This window comes from Lithobates pipiens, unplaced genomic scaffold (assembly GCF_037356315.1).
Source record: "Lithobates pipiens isolate NorthernLeopardFrog02 unplaced genomic scaffold, aLitPip1_a1.2 Scaffold_18, whole genome shotgun sequence".
Lineage (NCBI taxonomy): Eukaryota > Metazoa > Chordata > Amphibia > Anura > Ranidae > Lithobates > Lithobates pipiens.
This window is the reverse complement of record NW_027507758.1, coordinates 571,693,068-571,714,176: the sequence shown is the minus strand read 5'-3', so window position 1 is coordinate 571,714,176 and position 21,109 is coordinate 571,693,068. Positions and strand designations below refer to the sequence as shown.

Genomic DNA, 21,109 nt, shown 5'->3' with positions numbered 1-21,109 from the left:
TTGGTCTCGGCCGTGGCATTTACCTTTCCACATCATGGCTGGGTAAGACTGAACCCCTCCGCAGCCTCTGACTGCCTCTTGTTGCTCTCCTGTACCATGTAGGCGCAGCCTTTGACCACCCCCTGTACCATGTCTGCACAGCCTATGACCACCCCCTATACCATGTCCACACAGCCTATGACCACCTCCTGTATCATGTCCGCAGCCACTGTTCACCTTCTGTATCACATCTGCAGCCTCTGTTCACCTCATGTATCATGTCCGCAGCCTCTGTTCACCTCCTGTATCATGTCCGCAGCCTCAGTTCACCTCCTGTAACATGTCCGCAGCCTCTGACCATCTCTTGTCTTTTATCATGTTTGCAGTCTCTGAGGGGGAGTCTGGAGAGGAGAGCGCCGCTGGGATGGGGGTCATAGGAGGAGTCAGTCGTCTGTGGACTGTAGAGAGGACACTATAGGATAAAACCAGAGCCGCCAAGCTGGAGCCATCTGACTGAGCCCTGCACGGTGCACCTGAGAGGAGGTCGGTAACAGCGCCGCCAGGCCAGTCTGAGGTGGGGGGTCTCTGATGTACGGGGTGAATGAATACAATAATGGAAGGGGGCACTGATATAAAGGTTCCCCCTATATTAGTAACCCCCCTTAGTGTATTCACTCTGCGGAAGGTAGTCTCTAGTCACCAGAGCCCCCATTACAGTAGATCATGAACTGCTGTGTTTCCCTTTACATGAGAGTTTCCTTTCACTGTAAGGGGAATTCCTTTAGACTCTGATGTAAAGGAGAACCCTGTGCCAGCTGGGTTATAGTAACCTGACCTTCATGTCAATGGAGAAATATGTTTTTTGACTTTTGTTTAACTTGGACATATTGCTAATAGCACTAGTGATGTGTTTATAGTTTAAATATTGATATTTACACTGTTTAGCACTGAAAACTGTAATTTTAGGTACTTTTTTGCAGTGTCAGTGTGTCAGTAAATTTCATGATTTTTGCCAGTAAAAAATTGGTGCAGTTTGTAAATTTTGGCATCCTGCCAGTAAACTTCACTTCGGGGGGTTGGCAACACTGGTTATCGGGGCCCAGCCAATCACAGATGTGGAGAGCTTTATGTACTGACAACTGCTCCATCTCTCAGCTCAAGGTGATACATTGAGCAATGTAAGCCACAGGAGATGCCGAGATGAAAGGAAGGGTCCGATACGGCATCCATTCTCGGGTAGCAGACAAATAGCCACATCTTAGATTGCTGCATTTATCTACATTAATGGATCAAGTGATGCTGAATTCCCAAGAGCCACCACTGAGAGTGTAAATCTGACCACTTCTGCCCAGATTGGCTCATGGCATCTAATACTTCACTTGGAGCATACAAACTAATTTTCAACAAAGAACAAACAATAATGACATTATCCATTGCAAATTAAGATATAAATCACAAACCACATACAGTATATACAATATACCTAAACGCAAATTGTACCAAAACAATCACAGGTTGCATACCCAATACAGTATGTGTGTGAATAAAAATTGTCTACAAATGATGAATAGATAAATAGCAGAAAATAAAAAATATAACAAAAATGAATGATATACAAAAAGGAGGGGGGACAGAGGACACCACTGGGAGGGGAAAGAAGAAAGAAGGGGACTATAAATCACTGATAAAACAATTTAGATCTATCTCCAGCCGCTCTCCTCGCCCAATCTAAGGGCTACAGTAGGAAGGGCTGAGATCCCCCTCTGACATTAGCCGGGAGATCACGTGACCACTGTGCTGTCCGTTCAGCTTCTCCCACCATAGTACTTAGATGGGGTGAGGAGGAACTAAAATGATCTGAAATAAGGTGTTTTGAGGCATAATTTTATAAAGACATTTACACTGTGTAGTATATTTGTTCTTAGAACAGAGAGAGGCTGGCATAATCTTTCTTTGACCTTACTGCCAGCTACTAATAGGGGTAGGAGGGGAGGGGCGGGGAGGAGATCGCTCACACACAGGAGCTGACAGGCAGGGAGAGAGGGGAGAGAGGAGAGCAGTGGGATTATGGAGGCACATAATCTGAATGAATGAATGAATGAAATACTTGTATAGCGCACAATGCGAACTGAATCGCCTCTAGTCTGATCATGGTATCATGGATCAGCAGCCATGATTATCGTGGTCAGCACACTAAGGGGAAAACAGGAACAGGCAGGATCATTTAGGTATTTTACAGTTTAGAAAGGGACAAATTAGACAGCACCATCACTATGCTGTTTAACCTGCCATAAGGGAACATGGTTTTTTTAGGGTCCCAACTACTTTAAGTATATTTGACTGCATTAAAAAAAAAATCATCATCCTCCGTACAGTTTCTTGTCACCCTGGGAATTGTCCTCCGGGGATGTAAGAGAGCCAAGCAGGATGTTAAATACGGGTCTAACATGTAACCTTACCAAGGAGAATTTATCCTTTAACCAGCTCAGCACAGCAGGTCAGGAGCTACAGAGAGCAGCTGCAGTCAGTGTTTTCTCACTCCCATTCTTAGCCAAGCAGCTGGCTACATTTCTGATATCCATCAGCTCAATAAATGAAGAAATTCCTTGAGAAATCCTTCTCCTGGGTTTGTGAGTGCATTTTTTTTTTTTTTTTTAACATCTATATGGGAACAATCTAACGATTCCAGTCTCTCACCACGAGGATACATAATAAAAGCTGAGCTGGTGCTGCCCATGGCCATCGATGTGCTGTCTCCTCCCCAGAAACATGAAGAATGCAGCTACACAGAACTCAGGATTTCCTGCCAGTCTCCTGTATGGCTGCACCCGCGCACTGCAACCTGCACAGTCTCCACGCCTCTACATCACCCCTCCGCACAGCCATTGGCTGCTGATGACAGATGAGGGCAGGATGGCTGCTGCTACTATAAAAGTGGCAGGAGCGTGTGGATGCAGCAACTGCAGAAAGTTGATCATCCCCGGTCATGGAGTTCCCGAGGTCGCGCTTCCACCCCAAGGTGATCTACAACCTCATCAGTTACAAGATGGGCAGCCTGGCCAAGGTGGAGCAGGTAAGGCTGAGCAGATGGGCACATATTGGAAGAGGACAATGCTTGCTTATAAGGTTATTTGCTTTTTTTTCACCAGATTTATTGCATTTATAAATTGGGTGTGATGCCCACTAAAGTCAAATTCACCCCCATTTGCCCAACATCTAGATTTATCTTCTTCCATTTGGAGTCTCTATTAAAGTTGCTGTATTTATTATCATGCTCGCTGTTCACTTTTAGGGCGTGGGAAGGGGGTAATTGAAGCAGGTGTTAGAGATGCAATTTTTCTGCCCATCTAAAGAAGGACATGCGGCTGCTCAGGGTAGTACACATGCCACAGAAAAAGAAGAACAAGGCACACCAAACAAAGTGCAGCATTTGTGGCGAACAATTTATTTAGGGGTTAAAAAAAGCCAAATGGCCACTCACATAAAGCCATGTGAGTAGCCATTTGGCTTTTTTTTTACTTATGAATAAATTGTTCACCACACATGCTGAACTTAGTTTGGCGCGCCTTGTTCTTCTTTTACTTATTTTCCAGAGTTTGTTTCTACTCCCGCTGCTGCTGGTGCAAATAACTGACCCCCTTCATCAACTGCTGGGACTAGTATTCATCATTATTATTATTATTATTTATTTTTTCATCGACTATTATCTTATCTAGACTGCTGCTATTGTTGATATATTGTTTGGTTGGTTCTTGTGCCATTTTTTTCCTTTTCTGTCACAGACATGCCACAGACCCTATTCTTTGCGTTGAAAAAAAATAAATCACCATGGGTGAATCAGGAGTCCCATTTTTTTTATTGTAAAATTGTATAATGTTTTATTATTATTCAGGTCTGCAAATAATTGATTTAATCAATCCATTATCTCAGTAGCACTTACATTTTGTTAGGCCTACCAGAAAAGAAGACTAGAGATGTATGTTTAAATGTGTATTTCTATATTTTTGGTATAAGTGTAGCACTAACCCCCGAAGGAGCTGCTGGTTTTATTTGGGCTTACCGTTACCTTACCTGCTCGCTTCTGCGTCTCAGGGGTCCTGTTGGAAAGTAGCCCAAATGATGATGAATCCGACACTTTTTTTAACATCTATTCAGGATAAGCACAAACGTCCTTCAATAGAGGGTCAAAGGGTAAAGGGGGAGTTCAGGCACCTAGTAATTGCGGGTTAGAGGTATTGGTCAGATCCAGAGGACAAACAGCTCCACAAACTGGATCCAGCAACCATCACATAGGCCCCTCTCACTTGACCTAGCAGCCGATGAGGTGCTCAACAAAGTCTCTGCCACAGACTTGTCAATTGAACTAAGAAATCTTGAGAGTTTTAAAGAACTACCATATAGTATCAGTTTCTTTCAGCCGACCCGGCGATACTGTATGGGTGTTGATCCGGGTTGCATCCTCCAATTGAGTTTCTAGGCTCCTCCAGAGACACCAGCCTTGCGCTCGGTCCTCTACTAGAAAAGTCCTCCCCTGGATCCTCCAGTTTTCTTGGCCTCTCCCCACAAGTGAGACAACACAGGACCACCCTTGGATCAGTAGGCCCCAAGACTTTTTTGGGCCTACCCTCTCAGTTGCAGAGCCTCGGGCCAGCCAGCCCTGAGGCGCAGGACCATGCGACACAGACCCCAGGCCAGGAGGGCCATGAGTTCAGGATAGCGGACCCTGGAAAACAAACCACCAAAAATGGCGTCGGTACCTTAAATACCCTCTCACAGAATGCATAGCAGGGAAACCACTAGAACGATTGTACAGATATATTTTCTATATGTCAATTTTACACACGTTATATCATTGAATAACCTTCTATATTGTATTTTTTTTTATTGGAATTCTCTAATTCTACCACAATTTACCTCAAATAAAAAAGTTTGTAAAAAATAAATAAATAAATAAATCACATGCTATATTTGCCAGGCAGTACTGCCACTAAAAACAACCCATTTAGATGTATGGAGCCGTGCTGCAACTGCCATGAACTTCATGAAAAATGCCCTCTGAAAAGCAATGCACCAGATATAGTTGTTGAGATGGGTAGCATGGGCTGCTGCACTGGAGAATGAGCCCTTAAAGGGGTTGTAAAGCTTATTTTTTTATTTTTTAAATAGGTTCCTTTAAAGTGGTTGTAAACCCCTACAACACACTTTGACCTACAGGTAAGCCTAGATTAAGGCTTACCTGTAGGTCCAAGAAATATCTCCTAAACCTACACGGTTTAGGAGATATTTGCCGAAAGACAGGCCCGGCGCGCAGGTGCACTGAGCGCGCCGCGGTCAACGGCGATATGCCACGCGTGGCGGCTCCCGTGCGCATGTGCGGGAGTGACGTCATCGCGGCTTCGCCGAATGACAGCGGCGGAGCAGCGAGACCCACCGAGAAGATGGATGCTCCGGACTGCAGGGGACAGCGGTGACTTCGCTGGCTCCTGTGTCAGGTAAGTGACACATAATGGACTACTATGCGATGCATAGTAGTCCATTATGCTTTACCTTTGCAGGGAATGAAAGAGGAAGTAAACTTATCAGGGTTTACTTCCTCTTTAAGCTAGTGCATTGTTGGTTCACTTAACTTTTCCTTCGATTTCCCTTCTAAATGTTTTTTTTCTTTGCCTGAATTTCTTACTTCCTGTTTCTCCTCAGTAAACTTCACACCATCATCTGAGCAGTGTTTAGTCAGCCATAACAGCTTACTGAACAGCTTACTAAGGAGGAACAGGAAATGAGAAATTCGAACAAAGAAAACAAAGAAAAAAAACATTTAGAAGGGAAATCGAAGGAAAAGCTAAGTGAACCAACAATGCACTAGCTTAAAGCAGTGTTTCTCAACTCCAGTCCTCAAGGTGCCCCCAACAGGTTATTTTTTCAGGATTTCCCTCAGATGAAACGGCTGTGGTAATTACTAAGGCAGTGAAACTGATCAAATCACCCGTGCATAATAATGGTAAAAAACAAAACATGAACTGTTGGGGCGCCTTGAGGACTGGAGTTGAGAAACACTGGCTTAAAGGAAACACTGGCACTTTCCTTCTGTATCTGCTGTGCACTCATGTACAGTGCAGGACTGTAAGCTTGTAGAAGGAGTCTGGATAGTGCTGATTGGCCCTGCGCTGATCACATGCACCATCCCAAGAAAAAAAAACAATCTCTCTAGCAATACACACCAAACTGAGCATGTTCAGCCTGTCCCCTAATGCTTTGTTCTATCAGGAAATGGTCTGGAGTCAGTGGAAGAAGAGGAGGATCTCTGGATACAGGATTACACAACCTTTATACACGACGCAGGGAATTAACGTCTTAGGCTCCACAGTGAGTATAACAAGCTTGCTCTTATGCATATACAGACTGATTTTACTGTTGTGGGTTTAGTAACACTTTAACCACTTTAGCTCCAGAAGATTTACCCCCCTTCATGACCAGGCCATTTTTTGCGATGCGGCACTGCGTTATTTTAACTGACAATTGCGCAGTGGTGCAACGCTGTACCCAGATAAATTGATGTTCTTATTTCCCCACAAATAGAGCTTTCTTTTGGTGGTATTTGAGCACCTCTGCGGTTTTTATTTTTTGCGCTATAAACAAACAAAGACCGACAATTTTGAAAAAAATATATATATTTTTTACTTTCTGCTATAAAACACATCCAATAAAAAAAAAATGAAAAAATCGAATTTCTTAATAAATGTAAGTCAATGTGTATTCTACTACATATTTTTGGTAAAAAAAAATTCCCAAAAAGCCTTTACACTTTACAGCCTTCACCAACATCAACCCTAAACTAAACAAGGCCAGCCAACGCTGGGAACAGGGGCTTTCCATAGACCTACCATTGGAGGCGTGGGAACACATCCTCACCTACATCCACATAAAGGCTCTGCCAACGTCTCAGCCCAGGAAAATGGTTTTAAGATATATTCCAAGTGGTATCGAAACCCAGATTTAATGAACAAATTCTGTCCCACCGTCTCTCTCACTCTGTCCCACCATGGCTCTGTAACATAGAGAAAGGCTCTTTTATCCATATATGGTGGTCCTGCCTTTTTGGAAGGAGGTCCACCAACGCATCTCCAGTAGGGATGAGCTTCATGTTCGAGTCGAACATATGTTTGACTCGAACATCGGCTGTTCGCCCGTTCGGCGAATTACGAACATTATGGGCCGTTCGTGCCAAATTCGTGTGGCGCTCACGGCCCACAATGCACTGCGATGGCGCAGTGCATTGCTGGCTCATGATTGGCCAAGCATGCACTGTGACCCCGCATGCTTGGCCAATCACAGCGCCGGCAGCGAGGAGAGCCATGATTGGCCACAGGCAGGATGCCTGTGGCCAATCATAGCTCAGGCTGTGTAGTACACGCCCCACACTATATAAGGCCACCAGCGCGGCGGCCTTGTGTAGTGTGTTGGCGTCTGTAGCAGTTAGTGGGTGTTCTGTGTACCTTCAACACAGTATACACCGATCGTTATCGGACGATTTTTCGTTCTTGCTCTTCTGTAGTGGTTGTTGTCTGCGTGCCCTGACCGCAGTATACACCGCTATATTCACCTATATAGCTAGCGATATATCTATCTTTTATAATAGAGCTTGCAGTCAGTGTTAGGAGCTTGTGCGTGCTGTCTGCGTGCTCTGAACCCAGTATACACCGCTATATCCACCTATATAGCAAACTATCTTGCTCGTTTTAAATAGAGCTTGCAGTCAGCGATAGGAGCTTGTGCGTGCTGTCTGCGTGCTCTGAACTCAGTATACACCGCTATATCCACCTATATAGCAAACTACCGTATTTGCCGGCGTATAAGACGACTGGGCGTATAAGACGACCCCCTATTTTTCAAGTGAAAACATAGGTTTTGGGCAATACTCGCGGTATAAGACTACCCCCCTTCTGAGGCAACACCATTTAAAAAAAAAAACATTAAAACCATTAAAAAACACAAAGCAAGAATGCCAACTACTCATCCGCCATGCTGTGATATGTCATAAAGTAAATCAAACAATAATAACACAAACAGATCTGTGGAATGCCACAACTCTGGAAAGTCGAATTTTTCACTAACCAAACCTATACCACTTTTGGGTTACATTCTATGGGAATTGTCCACCAAAATGCATTTAATAACCCCCTGTCATATGTCCCAAATTTACCTGTCCCTCTTGGGTGCCTGGGACCTCAAAGGCAAACAGCAGGATGTATAGTAGTAGGAGATCAGTGAATGGATTTACCCAGGGAAGTATGGTAAGCGGTGTATTATTTAATGAATACAACGCCTGCTTGGATTGGCAGAGGCTGTAGCATTATCAGCCCTTGCCTCTCTCTCTCTCTCAAAGCCAATCCGAGCAGGCTACTCTATGTTCATTAATAGAATACATCGCTCGCCGGTATTGGCTCAACGGCGTATACTGTTTGTAGCTGAAGCCACATACAGTATTAGCAGACATTTGGGGGCTGACATCCATCGGGCAGCATTGTATACCCGGCGTATAAGACGACCCCCGATTTTTGGGCATTCTTTTTAAGTGTAAAAGGTAGTCTTATACGCCAGAAAATACAGTATCTTGTTCGTTTTAAATAGAGCTTGCAGTCAGCGGTAGGAGATTGTGCGTGCTGTCTGTGTGCTCTGAACCCAGTATACACCGCTATATCTACCTATATAGCAAACTATCTTGCTCGTTTTAAATAGAGCTTGCAGTCACCGGTAGGAGCTTGTGCGTGCTGTCTGCGTGCTCTGAACCCAGTATCCACCGCTATATCCACCTATATAGCAAACTATCTTGCTCGTTTTAAATAGAGCTTGCAGTCAGCGGTAGGAGCTTGTGCGTGCTGTCTGCGTGCTCTGAACCCAGTATACACCGCTATATCCACCTATATAGCAAACTATCTTGCTCGTTTTAAATAGAGCTTGCAGTCAGCGGTAGGAGCTTTTGCGTGCTGTCTGCGTGCTCTGAACCCAGTATACACCGCTATATCCACCTATATAGCAAACTATCTTGCTCGTTTTAAATAGAGCTTGCAGTCAGCGGTAGGAGCTTGTGCGTGCTGTCTGCGTGCTCTGAACCCAGTATACACCGCTATATCCACCTATATAGCAAACTATCTTGCTCGTTTTAAATAGAGCTTGCAGTCAGCGGTAGGAGATTGTGCGTGCTGTCTGCGTGCTCTGAACCCAGTATACACCGCTATATCCACCTACATAGCTCTTCTCTATTTGAGCCATCTGCCATCTGCAGGAGTTAGTGGAAGTTGTTTGTGCCTCCAGCACAATATACACTGCCCAATTGCTGGTTTTCCCAACTCCCTTCAGGCCATTACCATATCTGGAAGGCCAGCAAGGAGAGGCAGACAGACGCGAGCCGATAAAAGAGGGCAAGCAGGCTCTGTGTCTAGAGACAACAGTGCTGGTCATGGACGCGGTGCATCGTCATCATCAGCACGTGGCCATGGGACACGCTTGTCCTTCTTTTCGGCAGCTGGACATGTTGAGCCGCAACATGCCAATGACTTGGTAGAGTGGATGACCAAGCCCTCTTCATTCTCCTCATCCTCTCTCACCCAGTCTCAGGGTACTAGCAAAGCAGCTGCCAACGCATCATCTTCCCTCCTCTCAATGTCATCATAAGTGACTCCTTCTCTAGACCCACCACGTCCTCCTGAGGAGTCTCCTGAACTCTTTGAGCACAGTGTTGGGTACATGCTCCAGGAGGATGCCCAGTGTTTTGTAGGCTCTGATGATGATACTCAGCTAGAGGAAGGCAGTAGCGTGAATGCAGAGAGAGGGGATGCTCAAGAAGGACAGCAATCTGGCAGTCATGTTCCACAAGCTGCAGCATACTGCTAGGTTTGCTCCAGCGATGAAGAGGGAGGGGATGATGAGGACACTGACTCCACGTGGGTGGCTGGTAGGAGAGAGGAGGAGGAGGCGCATGTCCAATGAGGCAGGATGCCCTCCGGGGGCCAGCTTAGGGGCAGCACACCGACTGAATCACACCGCAGAGCTCCGCCTGTGCAGGGCACTGCCTCTGCGCGTTATTCTAAAAGTTCTTTGGTGTGGGCCTTTTTTGAGACGAGTGCATCAGATCGCACTGCTGCTATTTGCAACATATGTCTCAAGCGTATCTCGCGTGGCCAAAACATCAGCCGCTTGGGCACCACATGCTTGACCAGACATATGTTGACCTGCCATGTAGCTCGTTGGCAAGCGTACCTCAAAGACCCACACCAAAGAACAAAGCGGACCTCTCCTTGCTCCTCATCAGCTGGGATCTCCAACCCCACTAGACCTTCAGTCCTCTCTGAAACCTGCTCTGAGAGGAATGAAGGTGTAGAATTAGGTGTGTCACAGCCAAGTGCTTCCGGGCACTCTGCTAGCAGTACACCCACGTCCGATTATAGCAGGCAATTGTCCCTGTCCCAGCTGCTGGACCGGCGAAAGAAGTTCACTCCCAGCCATCCACATGCCCAGCAGTTGAATGCTAGCTTGGCTAAATTGCTAGCACTTCAACTGCTGCCTTTTAAGTTGGTAGACTCGGCCCCCTTCCGTGAGTTTGTACAATGTGCGGTTCCTCAGTGGCAGGTCCCCAAACGCCACTTTTTCTCACGGAAGGCGATTCCGGCTCTCTACCGGCATGTGGAAGGCAATGTCTTTGCCTCGCTGGACAGGGCGGTCAGTGGTAAGGTGCATATTACTGCTGACTCATGGTCCAGCAGGCATGGACAGGGACGTTACCTGTCTTTCACGGCCCATTGGGTCACTCTTCTGGCAGCTGGGAATGATGCAGGACAAGGTGCAGTAGTGTTGGAGGTTGTTCCGCCACCACGCCTCCAAAATGCTACTATTGGTTGTGACACACCTCTCTCCTACATCCCCTCCTCTTCTTCTTCCTCCATGGCCTCTTCCAGTGCTCTGTCCTCAGAACTAGCGGTGCTCCGTAGGCGTTCCAGGGGCTACGCAAGTACGCAGGCAAAACTATGCCATGCCGTGCTTGCGCTGGTTTGTTTGGGGGACAGGAGCCACACTGGGGCAGATGTTTTGTCAGCTCTGCAGGGGCAGGCCGAGAGGTGGTTGATGCCACGCCAGCTTAAGCCAGGAATGGTGGTTTGCGACAATGGCACCAACCTCCTCTCCGCCCTCCGACAGGGACAACTGACCATTGTGCCCTGTGTAGCTCACGTCCTTAACCTGGTGGTGCAGCGGTTCTTGGGCAGGTACCCGGGCTTACAGGATGTCCTGAAGCAGGCCAGGAAAGTCTGTGTGCATTTCCGCCGATCATTTAACGCCTGTGCTCGGCTGGCTGAGCTCCAAAAGGAGTTGAACTTGCCCAAGAACCGCCTTATATGTGACATGCCCACCAGGTGGAACTCAATGTTGGCCATGCTGCAGTGGCTGCACACGCAGCAGAGGGCCATCAATGAGTACCTATGCGACTACAGCACCAGGACAGGGTCAGGGTTTTTTCTCACCAAGCCAGTGATGATCAGGGATGCATGCACTGTCCTGTCACCGTTTGAGGAGGCCACAAGGATGGTGAGCAGTGACAGTGCATGCATCAGTGACACTGTACCTCTTGTCCACCTCTTGGAGCATACGCTGCGTGGAATAATGGACAGGGCACTTGAGGCAGAACAGAGGCAAGAAGAGGAGGACTTCCTTGCCTCTCAAGGCCCCCTTTATCCAGACAGTGTTCCTGCTGTGCCACCCATCACACAGGAAGAGGATGAGGAGGAGGAGGAGGAGGAGGAGGAGGATGATTGTGTCAGCATGGAGGTGGAGGCTGGCACTCAGCATCAGCAGCAGCGGCAGTCTTGTAGGGATGATTTACAGTCCCAAGAAACCCGTGGACTTGTACATGGCTGGGAGGAGGTAGCTGCGGATCATGTTGTCCTTAGTGACCCAGAGGACTCCAGACCGAATGCCTCAGCTAACCTACGCTGCATGGCCTCCCTGATCCTGATCCTGCAAAGCCTGCGGAAGGATCCTCGTATTCTTAGGATCAAGGAGAGGGACTATTACTGGCTGGCCACTCTCCACGGTACAAGGGTAAGGTTGCCGACCTTAACTTGCCATCGCAGAGGGAGCAGAGGATGAGACATCTCCGGAAGGCCTTGCAGAAAGGTCTGTGCAACTCGTTCCCAGAGACTGGGAGGTTACAAACTCCTGGTCCTGGACAACATGTTGCTGAGGCATCGGTCAGAAGGAGCGGTGGAGAAGGTGGCCGTCTGACCGATGCTTTCAGACAATTTTTTAGTCCGCAGCCCCAAGGTATGATCGGTTCCAGCAACCATCGCCAGCGCCTGATTTACATGGTGCAGGAATACCTAGGGGCAAGGTCAGACTTGGACACCTTTCTCACCAAAAATCCTCTGGCTTACTGGGTCTTGAGGATGGATCACTGGCCAGAGCTTGCACAGTATGCAATTGAGCTACTGGCCTGTCCTGCATCCAGCGTTCTTTCGGAACGCACCTTCAGTGCTGCTGGTGGCTTTGTTACCGATCACAGGGTGCGCCTGTCCACCGAATCAGTTAATTGACTGACCTTCATCAAGATGAATCAGTCTTGGATCACCCACAGCTACCAAGCACCTGAAGCTGATGTAATATTTTTTTTTGAAATATCACATCCCTTCAAGACTGCCTATGCTGATGCTGAGTGACTGTCCTGTTATGTTGATTGTCTATCCTCTTCCTCCTCCGCTGATATGTTGGAAGAACATTTTTGGTTCTGGGTGATGCCATCAGCCCAATTTTTCTGCCCCTGTTTAACAGGAGCGTTTAATTACAATTTTTGATGCAATGCTTTGCAGCAGGGCTAATTCCTGCACTAAAACTAGAGTATATGGGAGAGGTTGCAGTGTCGTGGCACCAGCACCAGTGCCTAAGGCCCAATTTTTCTGCCCCTGTTTAACAGGGGCGTTTAATTACAATTTTTGATGCAAAGCTTTGCAGCAGGGCTCATTCCTGCACTAAAACTAGAGTATATGGGAGAGGTTGCAGTGTCGTGGCACCAGCTCCAGTGCCTAAGGCCCAATTTTTCTGCCCCTGTTTAACAGGGGCGTTTAATTACAATTTTTGATGCAATGCTTTGCAGCAGGGCTAATTCCTGCACTAAAACTAGAGTATATGGGAGAGGTTGCAGTGTCGTGGCACCAGCACCAGTGCCTAAGGCCCAATTTTTCTGCCCCTGTTTAACAGGGGCGTTTAATTACAATTTTTGATGCAATGCTTTGCAGCAGGGCTAATTCCTGCACTAAAACTAGAGTATATGGGAGAGGTTGCAGTGTCGTGGCACCAGCACCAGTGCCTAAGGCCCAATTTTTCTGCCCCTGTTTAACAGGGACATGTAATTACAATTCTTGATATAATATTTCACAGGAGGGCCCGTTCCTGTGCCCACCAAGAGTAACTGTGAGGATTTATAGTGTTGTGGCACCAACACCACAACCACCAAAGGTCAATTTTTCTACCACTGTTCAACAATGGCATGTAATTACAATTCTTGATATAATCGTTCACAGCAGGGCACTTCAGCGCCCACCAAGAGTCACTTTGAGGGCTTACAATGTTGTGGCAAAACCAACACCTTGTTCCGCCATTTCTGCAGAGCATATAGGGCAGGCCCCTACTTTCAAACATCCAACTTACAAACATCTCCTACTTGCAAACGGAAGGAGACAACAGCAAGTGATATGAAAAAAGATGGATGACAAAACTAATTATACAGGGGTGATAACCCTTCCCTATGTTTTCCAAAAAGCTTAAAAATAGTTTTTTTGACTGGAGCTACACTTTAAAAATGTACCAGTTGAAAATCACAAACAGATTCAACTTAACACAACAAACCTACACAGTCCCTGTCTTGTTTGCACCGCCTGTATACTGCTGTTCTGAGTATATAGGGCCTGGGGGCCACACACATTTCCTTTTTTTAATATGGGTACGGGGTTCCCCTTAATATGCGTACAAGACCCAAATAGGCTGGTAATGGGCAGGGAGGGCTACCCATGCCATTTTTCTCAATGATTTTCAACCATATTGCAGGAACCAGATATAACATTAAAACCGCAAGCAGTTTTAAATTATGTTATTTCCGTTAAATGTCATTTTTGTGCAGGGACTGTTCTAAACACGGGAACCACGTGGCACTTCACAGGCATACTACAGACACCCCCCAGGCACGATATTTAAAGGAATATTTCACTTTTTTTTCACTTTAATCGTCATTAAAATCAGTGCTCCCGCCAAAACTGCCATTTTTAAAAACATTTTAGGCATTGACCCATGTCCCCTGGGGCAGGAGCCAGGTCCCCAAACCCTTTTTAGGACAGCATCTTGCATATTAGCCGTTAAAATTAGCACTTTTAATTTCGAACGTTCGAGTCCCATAGACTTCAATAGGGTTCTAAAGTTCGTACGAATTTGGGGTCCGCTCGAAAGTTCTGGTGTGATCCGAACCGGGGGGTGTTCGGCTCATCCCTAATCGCCAGTATCATGACTAGGGATAAGCTCGTGTTTGACTCGAATGCATGTTCGACTCGAACACGGGCCGTTCGCCTGTTCGGCGAATTCAGAACTTTGTGGACCGTTCACACCAAATTAGTGTGACACGAAAGGCCCACAATGCACTACGCCATCGCAGCGCATTGCTGGCTCATGATTGGACAAGCATGCACTCTGACCCCGCATGCTTGGCCAATCACATCGCCGGCAGCGAGGAGAGCCATAATTGGCCACAGGCAGGATGCCTGTGGCCAATTATAGCTCAGAGGGTTTAGTACACACCCCACACTATATAAGGCCGCAAGTGCGGCGGCCTTGTGTAGTGTGTTGGCGTGCAGGGAAAGAGCAAGATAGGCAGGCACAGTGTCTTTTTGCTTGGGAACCTAATGCTGTTACAGTGGATGTTGTGTGCCTCCTGCACAGTATACACCTGAAGCTACCCCTTATTGCTGGTGTTGTTCTTTTTCTGTAATACAGGCATCTGCAGCAGTTAAAGCGGGTGTTGTGTGCCTCCTGCACAGTATACACCTGAAGCTACCCCTTATTGCTGGTGTTGTTCTGTTTCTGTAATACAGGCATCTACAGCAGTTAAAGCGGGTGTTGTGTGCCTCCTGCACAGTATAAAAATCAGAATTTTACGAGGTATGTATTGAAGTCCGCTTGTTAATAGCCAACATCCCAAAATAGAATACTATAGAAGTTTTCCCCTTAAAAAAGGCGGGACTTTTTAGGCATAGACTGTGACACCAATTATGGCTTATTGAAAATATATAAAAATTACTTTTATTTAAACATAGAAAAAGAGAACAAGTTCTATATATACATGCATTTACAGAAGAAGAAAAGAAAACATTACTTCCTCCATATAATCATATTCATAAAACCAAATAAATGTTTTATACTTATTTTTCCGGAAACATACTCTTATCACATTGTATATAAGCACATTCGGAAAATGTACAGACAGTAGAACAAAATTGAGCAGAATAAATATTGTGCGTCCAATGTAACCTACGCGTTACGGAGTCATACACTCCTTCTTCAGGGATGATTCATTTTTGCACATTTAATTTGAAAAAAAGTAGAATCTACAAAACATAAGAAAAAGATATATATACATGCGTACAATTCTTCAATGAAAGAGGAGGGGAAAAAAAAAACACGCACCACCTATACGTTCTTCGCCCCAAGACGTAGATATGGGCCCAAAGGGGGGTCAACTCACTGGATGAAAACCAGGACCGCAGTGATAGGTTAACTGTGGGGGAGGAGATGTGAGAGTATATATAGAATATAGTATAGTAGAGTATAGTAGAATAGATGCATGAAAATTTCACATGCCTAAATTCAAATAAATGTTACATATATTTTACTGCAACACATTATAGCTATGGAGAGTTTTGTATGCATTTACCCTCCCAATTGGCTCCCATCATTGTCCTTACAAAAAGAGGACACCCTTGAAAAAGGAAATTATATATAGAAAGCTATATTGTAATGACAATCCCCTAAACCGATAATATCAAGGTACCTTTCGCTGATCTTGTACCGGAAGCGTCTTTTAAGATGATTTCATATGTCCAAACACGACTGAGGTTATCATGCTCAGAACATGTAATTTTGGAGGAGATTCCCCAAATTTATTGTTCATATGTACGAATGACGCTATATACTGACCACATCTGGATGTGGGTCAGATATATTGATGACGTTTTTATGATCTGGGACGGGCCGATAGAGATCCTTCCCGACTTCTTGGCAAGGTTGAATAGAAATCATTTCAATCTTATGTTCACTATGTCTCACCATCCTGACGAGATAACATTTCTGGATGTCAAGGTCCTCCGGGGTGAGGGCAATGCCATCCAGACGTGTCTCTTCAGAAAGCCCACAGCAGGAAATTTGATCCTGCACGCATCGAGTTTCCATCCGAAGTCTCTTATAGCATCTATACCTTTTAGTCAATATTTGAGGACTAGGAGAAATTGTTCAGACGAAAAAAGTTTTCAGGCTGAAGCCAAAGACCTACAAATCCGCCTTCTGGAGAGAGGATACTCCAGGACTTCTCTCAAGAAGGCATACAAAAAAGCCTTGGAAAAAACAAGGTATGAACTTCTGTATTCTCAGAAACAGAAGGCTGACAAACGTGGAGATAACGAGAGTGTGAGTAGAATCATACTGTCATACTCAAATCAGCATAATAAAATACGCAATATTATAGAAAAATATTGGCATCTTCTACACATGGATCCAAATCTGGGGAGATTTGTACCAAACAAACCACCAATCACCTTTAGACGCGCAACGGCAATAAGGGACAAGATTATTCAAAGCGAGTTCAAAGGGGAAAATCGGAAAGATCCGTGTACAGTCAAGGGAACATATACATGTGGGGGCTGCACCTTTTGTAAATATTGTGGGGGCTGCACCTTTTGTAAATATCTGCAGGTGGGACCCATGTGTGTATTGCCCAATAGAAAATCCCTGAAAATGATACATTTCGCCAATTGTAAGACGAAAGGAGTGATATATCTACTTCTATGTGAGTGTAATTGTTTCTATATAGGAAAAACCAAATTGGAATTGCGATCACGGATATCTAAGCATATATGGAGCATGAAAAAAGCTATTCCTGATCTACCCCTGGGAAGGCATGTTATCTCACTGCATGGAGGTACCTTTCCCAGGGTTAGATTTATGGTCTTAGATAGAGTGCACCCCAATAAAAGAGGGGGGTTTGGAATAAGGCTTTGCTGCAAAGAGAATTAAAATGGATCTTTCAATTACAAGCCACAACCTTCCCCGGCCTAAATGAGGCGGTAATCTATAGACCCTTCTTGGAAGGCTTCGTATCAGGGGGTATGGAGAAGTAGATATATGAAGATACAATAATCTCCCCTTTTTTTTTTGTTTGTTTGTTTGTTTGTCTGTCTTCTCCACCCGTATTTCTCTTCTCCCTTCGACGAGAAGGGTCCCCTTCTTCTTCATATCATGGGGGTCTGCTTTGGATGGGATCCTGGCACGCACAGGCCACCATGGGTGGGATGACACTGTCTTTGATTGATTTCAATTGGCAGGTACTGTTCCGTCCTGGTGGCCTTTCTTTTCGCAGTTCTGTTCACTTTTTGAACAGCGATGAGATGGGTGTTACATCACCCTACCCTCCTGTTTCTTTCTCCCTCATGGGTTTTGTTTACGTCCGCCCTGTAGACACCTTGGGCGGACGTATTAGTTGAATGTATTGACACATCTGACATGAGTGCGCAGCCGCCAGTCTATTCAACACCACTCGTTGTCCATCTGTAGGGTACAAGGAACGATCTGCGCATGCGTGTCAGTGGGAACATGACGCATGACGTCACTCCTCCCACGGTGCCATTTTGGATGTGGGCACGGGGCGACGCCATGCGCCGCGCACCCGGGGGACCGCCCTTAGATGTGATAGGCTATACAGGTGAGTGATACCAACTTCACCTGTAAGGGGAGGTAAGAAGGCGGGGTTGTGGGATATATTAATGGACCATGAGCGGTCTGTGTTCAGTCCGCAATGGTCAACGAGGAGGCGACTTACTAGAGATACAGCTGAAGGTAACAAATCTATTTTTCACGCCGCTTTGTATGCGTTTCTGTTTGATAATGAAGGGGAACTAATGGATGTAATATCCTTTCCTTAGGCTGGACTTGATGTGTATGCCCCAGGTGTAATCCTCTATACAGTGCTAGAAACTCTTTGACCACTTAGGCGCTGCGGCGAGTGCAAGTTTTATACTACCAAAGTATGTAAACAGACTGCTTTGTGCACCGAAGTCTGTGAACAATACATTTGGGGAATTTCCTCCAAAATTACATGTTCTGAGCATGATAACCTCAGTCATGTTTGGACATATGAAACCATCTTAAAAGACGCTTCCGGTACAAGATCAGCGAAAGGTACCTTGATATTATGGGTTTACGGGATTGTCATTACGATATAGCTTTCTATATATAATTTCCTTTTTCAAGGGTGTCCTCTTTTTGTAAGGACAATGATGGGAGCCAATTGGGAGGGTAAATATATGTAACATTTATTTGAATTTAGGCATGTGAAATTTTCATGCATCTATTCTACTCTCACATCTCCTCCCCCACAGTTAACCTATCACTGCGGTCCAGGTTTTCATCCAGTGAGTTGACCCCCCTTTGGGCCCATATCTACGTCTTGGGGCGAAGAACGTATAGGTGGTGCGTGTTTTTTTTTCCCCTCCTCTTTCATTGAAGAATTGTACGCATGTATATATATCTTTTTCTTATGTTTTGTAGATTCTACTTTTTTTCAAATTAAATGTGCAAAAATGAATCATCCCTGAAGAAGGAGCGTATGACTCCGTAACGCGTAGGTTACATTGGACGCACAATATTTATTCTGCTCAATTTTGTTCTACTGTCTGTACATTTTCCGAAAGTGCTTATATACAATGTGATAAGAGTATGTTTCCGGAAAAATAAGTATAAAACATTTATTTGGTTTTATGAATATGATTATATGGAGAAAGTAATGTTTTCTTTTCTCCTTCTGTAAATGCATGTATATATAGAACTTGTTCTCTTTTTCTATGTTTAAATAAAAGTAATTTTTATATATTTTCAATAAGCCATAATTGGTGTCACAGTCTATGCCTAAAAATTCCCGCCTTTTTTAAGGGGAAAACTTCTATAGTATCCTGCACAGTATACACCTGAAAATACCCCTTATTGCTGGTGTTGTTCTGTTGCATATCTTGCATATTAGCCTTTAAAATTAGCCCTTTTGTTTTCGAACGTTCAAGTCCCCTAGACTTTAATAGGGTTCTAAAGTTCATACGAATTTTAGGTCCATTCAAAGGTTCTGGTGCGAACCAAACCGGGGGGTGTTCGGCTCATCCCTAATCATGACTTACACGCTAGACTACTGCCCAGCCCAATATCTCTTACATCGTACATCTCTGTCGCACACCGCATACAACCGATCACTGACACTCTACCTTATTAACACAGCAAAAATGTGTATACTTACTCTTTGGCACACACAGTCCCTTCCGTCACTAGTCGACTGGGTTAACTGCATCAAGACTATTGCAGTAATGAAGGAGCTCATACACCATGCCAAAGGGACACCTTCCAAATATTAGAGAACCTGGGCATGCTGGATAAACTTTATGAATTCCACAGAATTCTCTCAAATCATGGACATTTCCATGCAGAACCCTCGACCCTGAAATGAACCGGGGGAAAGGTACCCTTCTCCCTTACCCCGTCTCCCCCCATCCCTCTTCTCCATACACAACATTCGCCCACCATCTTACCTCCATATTTTTGCCACACCACTCGGCTAACTCTTCACCCACCATCTTAGTAAGTTCAGCCCCCCTTTCCTCCTAAGAAAACCAGACCCATACGTTGGGCAGTCTGGTGACACCTACCACTCAGTACCTGTGGTACACAGATTGCTCAATTTCACAAAAAAATGATTACTACTCACCTGCTATTCTTTGTTGTACACTGTTACTCGCGTTAGTAAAGTTATAGAATATCGAGAGCGATGTTACAAGAGCTCATGTATAGACTATGATCCTTTAATTTGTGTATATCTAATTGTGCCTGATTAGAAAATGTTGCTGTATTGAATTGTCAACAATCCATCACAGAATTGTTTGTACCAATTTCTTTGAAAATTTTATAAAAATTTTTGGAAATAAAAAATCCCAAAAGCGTATATATTGATTGGTTTGCGCAAAAGTTATAGCAAACTTTTATTTATTTATTTTTTATTATTAATGGCGGCGATCAGCGACTTATAGCATGACTGCAACATTGCGCTGAACAAATCAAACACTAAAGGACACTTTTGATACTTTTTTGGGGACCAGTGACACCTATACAGTGATTAGTGCTAAACAATATGCACTGTCACTGTACTAATGACACTGGCAGTTAAGGGGTTAACATCAGGGGCGATCAAAGGGTTAAATGTGTTCCTAGAGAGTGCTTGATAACTGTGTGGGGTGCTTTAACTGTGGAAGACAGAGATCCGTGTTCGTGCTTAGCAGAAACACAGGATCTCTGTCCTTCACTACTAACAGAACAGTGATCTACCTTGTTTACATAGGTAGACCGCCATTCTGCCTCTGTTGGGAATGATTGTCGGGTCGCGGCTGACATCGGGTCCATCGGACCCACTGATAAGCTCCTGCTGTGTCCAATCACAGTGGGAGCACGCAAGCGGCGGTGCAAGTTCAGAATCAGTGGTCATTACTGTCAGTCATCAGGGTGCGGGAGAGCGGGCTGCTCATAGAAGGATGTGTACAATTGCTTTGTATGTTCCATCCATTCTCTTTTCCAACAGGATCCCATGAGTGAGAGCCTACAGACCTGCTACAAATACTTGAATGAGACAGGCAGGAGCTACTCACCAGTCACCCAGGCCTTGGAAGGGGATCTTCGGTGAGTGTATTGTCTGTTAAAGTGGAGTTCCAGGCTTTTTATGTTTATTAAAAGTCAGCAGCTACAAAAAGTGTAGTTGCTGACTTTTAATAAACAGACACTTACCTATTCCATGGTCCAGCAA

At 45.1% G+C, this 21,109-nt stretch overlaps 1 protein-coding gene across 1 annotated transcript in view; it reads left to right on the top strand.

Annotated features, from left to right (window-relative positions):
* The first annotated feature begins 2,896 nt into the window (after positions 1 to 2,896).
* Positions 2,897 to 21,109, top strand: part of LOC143989031 (squalene synthase-like) — a 65,720-nt gene continuing 47,507 nt past the window's right edge. The window contains exons 1-3 of the mRNA XM_077489032.1: positions 2,897 to 3,052; positions 6,244 to 6,342; positions 20,888 to 20,985. Of these exons, the coding sequence (XP_077345158.1) occupies positions 2,966 to 3,052; positions 6,244 to 6,342; positions 20,888 to 20,985 (284 nt within the window). The 5' untranslated portion in view covers positions 2,897 to 2,965. The remainder of the gene's footprint in view (positions 3,053 to 6,243; positions 6,343 to 20,887; positions 20,986 to 21,109) is intronic.